Source organism: Boleophthalmus pectinirostris, unplaced genomic scaffold, assembly GCF_026225935.1.
Source record: "Boleophthalmus pectinirostris isolate CB_2022bp ecotype Guang Dong unplaced genomic scaffold, ASM2622593v1 HiC_scaffold_4, whole genome shotgun sequence".
In the NCBI taxonomy this organism is placed as follows: domain Eukaryota; kingdom Metazoa; phylum Chordata; class Actinopteri; order Gobiiformes; family Gobiidae; genus Boleophthalmus; species Boleophthalmus pectinirostris.
Genome location: NW_026571353.1, coordinates 27,358,030 through 27,364,793, shown reverse-complemented (window position 1 = coordinate 27,364,793; position 6,764 = coordinate 27,358,030). Strand labels below are relative to the sequence as shown.

Below are 6,764 nucleotides of genomic sequence, written 5' to 3'. Positions count from 1 at the left end.
AACATTTTAAAGTTAAATACTGGGAAAAAATGACTGCTTTAAGATTAAATATAAGCAATAAGATCCACAATCTGTATAAAATCTTGTACCACCATTCTGCTCAGAATCTATGGAAAACACTGGAATATCACAGAGTAACATAAAATAACATAATATTTAAAAATTACGTTATTTTGTATTGATAACGCGTGTGTTCAATAATCGTGGTCTAACTCATTTTCAGTGACTGCAGATAAGGTACCCCACGATCTGGTTCAAACAGAGATCTAAGCATTGTGTTTATATACGACTGGTCTAGAGAGAAACTCGATCCTCAGTGTAACGCAAACACAAGCGTGAAATTCAAACATGTGGGAAAGATCAGGCAAATGGAGGAAACACATGGTACGGACACAGCTGGGACAAAGAGGGATCAGAGCCACAGAGACACTTCCTATGGTTCCATAAAGACACAGCAGTTCAGAAATTACACCAGAAAACTGCAAATGGATGAATGTTTTTGAGCTTAAAGAAATAATCGTGATTAAAGTGAAATTGCAATTTGAATGGAAGCATTTAGCAGCGTACAAAGGCTAAAATGTTTTAAAGGTGCATTGTGTAAAAGCGTATGCCACCTTAAACATCTATTGTTTGATTTTATTGTTCAGAAATACATTTAAAACCATGCATTCTTGTGTGAGCGGGCCCACCTCTCCACTGAACTGATCCGTACCTTGGCCTGAAGATAGTACCCTCCCCCCAAAAATTTACAGTGCTCCTTTAAGCACCAAAATATTCAGATCTTATTTGGCATAAAAACTGCTCACATTGTGGTTTAGATCTGTACAAACTGAATTGTGATTCTCGTATTAGTTGCCAGTTCATATTTGAGTCTTTTTATAAATTTTTCTCAATGCGTGACAGAATTTTTTCCCAAATTGTTCAGCCCTATCTGGTACCTGATGAGAGCTCTCAACTACTCTGGCAATAACATCGGAGTAGGCTCTTACCAAATCCAGTCGAAATCTGATTTTGCAGAGTCCATGACTAAAGGTCCTGTGGTCATAATGTATTTCTGTCATTTTTATCTTTGGAGCAACAGCCGTCTTTAAAATAAGTCATCTGGAAATGTGTGAAAAGTATCAGAGTTTTGGCAGCTCCAAATGCAACAAAGAAAGTCCACTCAAATAACAGAGGATGAAAAAGACCAGAACAACATAGTTTCCACTAAATTCATATTTGCTACTTTTCACCATTATAATCGGCTGCTTTTCAGACACCGCCCTTCTTTTTCCTTTCCTTCAATATCGGCCAAGTACTGACTATGGTTGAACGATTTTGGCAAAAAAGGTGTTTTTACAACAAACATTGCGATAAGATTTGAGATTTATGCTTTAATAGTTGGATTCTGTTCAAAGTTCATATTTCGCTACTTCTCACCATTTTAGTTGCTCAGTTTTCTTCCTTCAGTATACTAACAAGTTTGTTTTTTTTAAGGGACGGTGCATGTTCAAGGTCCCATATTACACAATTTTCTAATCTATGTATGTTATTATGTCGCTTCCTCATCAAAAACATACTGAGAGTTGTGTTTTGTTTCATTCACATGTTTGAGTAACACTTTATTATTAGTCTGTCTACATCTCAAACTCTGCATAATTAGACTCAGTTCTCTTCTCAAACAAAAAACACTGTGTGCAGCCCAGGAATTGCCTATTTCTATTAAACAAAACTTGAAACCTACTAGTGCATGACATCACAAGGTGGAAGAGAGCATTTTGACAGGCTAATAATAAAGGTTTACTCAAACACGTGTGAATGAAACAAAACACAACACCAGGTATGTTTTTGATTTGGTAACAACATTATAACATGGATTAAACATATGCAAAGGCAATTTTAGAACCTTTAATGAGCAACTGAGTAAATATGTTAACTCCCATCTGTTGTTAATAGGCAGGTGAAACAGTAGACAATTCCAAAATCATGCTGTTTAACATGTAGTTTGAAAGTGGACAGTAATGCACTTAAGATAATTAGTCACTACTAGGGATGTAACAATAATCGATATATTGTGATATCGTATCGTCAAAGTTCTCACATTAATATCTTGGACCATCACAATATATCGAATTACAAGTCTCTTTGCTTAAATTAAGAGTTATGGTACAGGAACAGCTAAAAAAAGACAGAGGGAACTACATAGACCATAATCCGTTGCTCCATTTCAGTGCAGACTACAGGAAGAAATAACAGTTCCACCCACTTTTAAGTCTTGTCAAGGCATTTTAAGAGGAAAAAGTCACATATTAACAGTTTTGTTAGCCTCCACAAAACATTGCAATGAATACTGTACCCTAATTGTGAGCCTCCACATCATATCGTGAGCTCTCCCAAGATATCGCAATAAATATCGTACCGTGAGGTTCATACCGTGACGATATCGTATCTTGAGACTTGGATATCACTACCATCACTACCATCTATCCAAATGTGGTGCGTCTGTGTCTGTGGGCTCAAACATCGCAATTTCAATATTAGCAAATGACTAATTTCCTCCCCAAATATCCTGTCTTATTCTGATAAAACCACTAACCCTGTAGTTTAAATCTGTATAAACATGTTCTGAAATACATGTGATTCTTGTATTAGTTTGTCAGTTCATATTTCAAATTGTCTGGACGCGTTTAAAATGTAAACTTTGAACAGAATCCTATTATTACAACAAATCTAATCACAATCACAATGCTTGTCAGCCCGAGTTTGCAGCCAGAAAAAACAGCTGTACAAGAAGTTATGACAAAAAATTTGAAAATAGCTCTCAGCCTTTCACAACAGCAGTGGTCTTTTGTGGGTCTTTTGTCAGTGTTCATATTGTACTTTTCTGCATCTGTTTAATGTGCACCAGAACCTTTTATTACAACATAAACCACAAATCTAATCTCAACTTTGCAAAAAAAAAAAAAGAAAAAAAATAGCTGTTTGATATTTTTTCCAAAACAGTTCAACCCTAGTTTACAGCGAGAAAAAACAACTGTGCAAACTGATGAAGTAAATATAGATGATAAACAATAATACTGAAACCAAACCATAAAGCAGAATTACACCCACACAAAAAGCTGCTAAAAATAAGAAGAAGAACAGAATGCAACACTTAATAGCAAGTTTGTGTCTATAAGGAGTCACATAATTTCACAATTCAGCCTTCTACAGCTCAAATTTAATTGTAGTACAGAAAAACAAGTAAAAATTTTTCCCATGAGTACAATAAAAAGTACTCAGAATAAATACTGAACCCCCAAAACTATTGTTCCATCTGTTATTTATTGAACTATAAGTCAATATAGTAATTATCATGTCAGGGCTACGCTGTATAAAATAAAGCAGTGTGTTAATATTATGCATTAGGGATATTTTAGTAATACTGGTCTACGGGTGGTACCGGCTGATATTTCAAAATAGCTCTTGGCCTTTCAGAGCAGCGTCAGTCTTTCGTGATTCTTTAATTAGTTTGTCACTGTCTTCTGCACCTGCTTAAAATGTAATAAAAGATTCTGGTCAAAGTGCACAACACAAATTGCAAATCTTCTGTCAATCTTGCAATGTCACAAAAATTGCAATTGGACTTTCTTTTTCTTTTCTTTTTTTTTCAAAATGGTTCAAAATAATGTGTTAATGTTATGCACTGGAGATATTTTAGTAATACTGGTCTATGGGTGGTACAGGCTGACATTTCAAAATAGCTCTGAGCCTTTCACACTAGCATCAGTCTTTTGTGGCTTCCTCTTAATGTTGGGTACAGTGACAGAGTAGTACAGAGAACAGCAGTACATATGAGAGTTTGTGTGAATGGCCTGTCCACAGCTCGCCTTCCTTTTAAGGTCATTCTCAGGGCCTCAGAGCTTAGCCAAAATTCCACTCACAGACACACATGCTCAGAGAATACAGGGGAAAGATGGCATTTCTAGCGAAAGCAATCAGACTTCTCACAAACGCTGCCAATAAAGCTGTGTCTAACAAGCTCTTTATCCTATGATATCTGCAGCACACAGGCAGCTGCTCCATTTAAAAGGCTCTAAGTGAAAATGTAAACACAAAGATCTGAACAATGATTTATTCTGTCAGTATGAGGCAAAGGCACTTTTCTTATTCTATTCTACAACACTGAATGTGTTCTGCAAAGAGGCTGGATTTTTGTCAACCATTAGTTCTGTTGGGCAGGACTGGCAATTGGATTAACCAATCAGGAATAGGCATGGTTTGTTCTGTATTAAAACAAAGATGGCAACCAAAACCGAACATTACTACACTATAACACACATTGTACTATATTTATGTACTAAACTTGCAAACTTATACACACAATGTGTTCATTTTTATCTAGGGCAAATCAGCCACTCAACGTAAATGCAACTTGATCCAGAGCAGGAGGCATGAAGTGAACTTGACAGTGTAAAATGCTGCAGTAAGTGCTTCATTTATGAATGAGTTCAGTCCCAGTATAATTCACATGTTATGCTCCCCCAGTGAGTCTATGACGACCGTAACCATGGCAGCTCAGAGCTCAGCCTGATGACAGGTTTGTGCCTCATGTGACCACAGCTGGTCACATCTGTACAAAACCCAGAGTTTTAGTGAGAAGAAGCACAGACTAAAACACAGCTCATTCTTTCTGTGTTAAAACACTATTAAAACATCCTTAAAGTGCATTTGAGCACATAGCCACAGGCTCAATCATAGAGGTAACAAACAGGAAACTGTGTAGGAGGTGTATTCACTTTAGAGTGAAGGAAAATGTAATGCGACCACATCTTTTTAAACCGCACACAGGCAAAATATGATTAACGAGACATAACCGCACCATAAACTAGGGTCAATCAGACATCTGAATTCTGTTATCTCCTAAAACTAGGTTAAAGGTAAAAACATCCATGACACACACCATACAAAATCTGCCAACACACCTTCAGAAGTTAAGCAAATCAAAGTGGCACAGAATGTCGAGCGCAGACTGGTGCCAATGCGGAGGGAAAACCCCTGAGACTGAAACCACTGGAAACAGGAAATGACTTTGTGCCAATGTGTACTGTACTGTCTTTATGAGATACATGTGTTTATGACACAGCAACAACAAAAGCAATATTAAAGTACTTAACTGCCCTAAACTCAATAATCCAAAGCCTCAGCATAGACTCTTAACAAACCATAGCACAGGTTCAAACATAACATAAAAAGACTTCTGCCAGTGCTTACCTTGGGTGGATCATAGAGCTCCAGCTGGTACCTCTCCCCTGCACCTCGGCCTCTTTGCGTGTCCCTGACCCTCCTGACCAGCAGGCGGCAGCGTTGCCATTGAGGCTGAGAGTCTGAGATGGTGTCATCCACCTGCAGGTAGCGGAGCAGATCCTCTTTACAGCAGCTGCCGAGCTCCGCCCCCCTGCGCCGCATGCTGCCAGGACGAAGCCACCGGAAACGATCGAAGAAGTGAGACGCCACACCTGCAGCGGGGCGTGACGAGGAAGTGAGCAGCGGCACGTCAGAGCCAGCAGAAGAAGAGGATGACACTGGCTCGGCCCTGTCCACATGGTGGCGCTGTGGAGCTGGAGAGCTCTTCTGAAGCAGACGGCGGACAGTCTGTCGGATCTGACTGACAGAGAAGTGTGTGACATCAGCATGCACCGGGGTCGAGTCGGACGAGTGCCTTTGCAACACCGGAGCCCGCTGCGAGCCTGGGAGGTCTTCGTTACTACGGCTACAAACACCAGTTCTGAACACCACAGGGTTTCCTGCTGAACATCGAAGGGGCACCTCCTGCTCGGGGCTTACCGCCACCGGCTCTGCTTTTTGGGACAAGAGAGCAGCTCCAGGCCTCTGGGGGGCAGCCTGGCGGTAGTCCTGGGCCTCAGACAGGTGCGGGGCATTAGGTGAATTGGGGGTGTGGGGGCAGGTGCTGTGGTTTGTCTGAGCGTCCTTCTCCACCTCGCAGCAGAAGTACTGCTGGAACAGGTCGGAGAACTGTTTGGAGAAGGTCTCCGGGGGCAACACGTCATGGCGCTCCTGGGCAAAGCTGCGGTAGTGTCCTGCGAGCTGCCGGGCCGTGGCGATGGCATGGAGCTCACAGAACTCCCTCCAGCCTCCTCCTGCGGTGCTGCTGCGGTGGCCTGGATGAATAGTGTTACCATTCATTGCAGTAACCACAACTGCTGAGGAGCACTGCAACAGAAACAGCAGAAAAACAAGGCTTAAATATAAGTGAGCAATGCGAAAAGAAATGGAAACAAATACAGGCAAATCAACAGTGTGTGAGCGTATTCTTAAACATTTACAACCAGATTACACAGACCTGCAAAATCATCATCATGGGAACAGTACATTACAGTGTACTAAAGAAGAGGTCCTTTTAGAAATGAATGAAGCAGAGACTGAATGAGCTGCAGTTTGAGGAAGTGCGCCGAGACAGTTTTTCAATAACCACACTCCAGTCTCCACGTGACACCTCTGCGGCCTTCTACTTTTCAATACACACCGACCAAACAATTAACAATAATACAGCAGTAATATAACTGGGCAAATACACAGTGTGAGCAAATGCATGTTAGGAAATATGGAAATCATTTAAAACAATTTAAAATTAAAGGTCCAGAACACAATTTTGTTCCCAAGTATGAGCAAAATTTGTCTTAGGAAACATTTAATTGTCCGATAATCAGGAAGTGTGTGTTAGCATGCTTATTGTTGTTAGCTTTACTGTTAGCTCCCTCTGCAAGTGCTCTGGGTGGCGGGGG

General features: G+C 40.4%; 1 protein-coding gene across 1 annotated transcript; it reads right to left on the bottom strand.

Annotated features, from left to right (window-relative positions):
- Positions 1-5,145: 5,145 nt before the first annotated feature.
- LOC129411321 (SH2B adapter protein 3-like) lies at positions 5,146-6,375 on the bottom strand. Its single transcript, XM_055161949.1, has 2 exons — positions 6,323-6,375; positions 5,146-6,192 (listed from the first exon to the last, which is right to left on the bottom strand). Exons 1-2 carry the CDS (start codon positions 6,338-6,340, stop codon positions 5,146-5,148), a joined length of 1,065 nt encoding a protein of 354 aa, XP_055017924.1. The 5' UTR covers positions 6,341-6,375.
- Between the last annotated feature and the right edge of the window lie 389 nt (positions 6,376-6,764).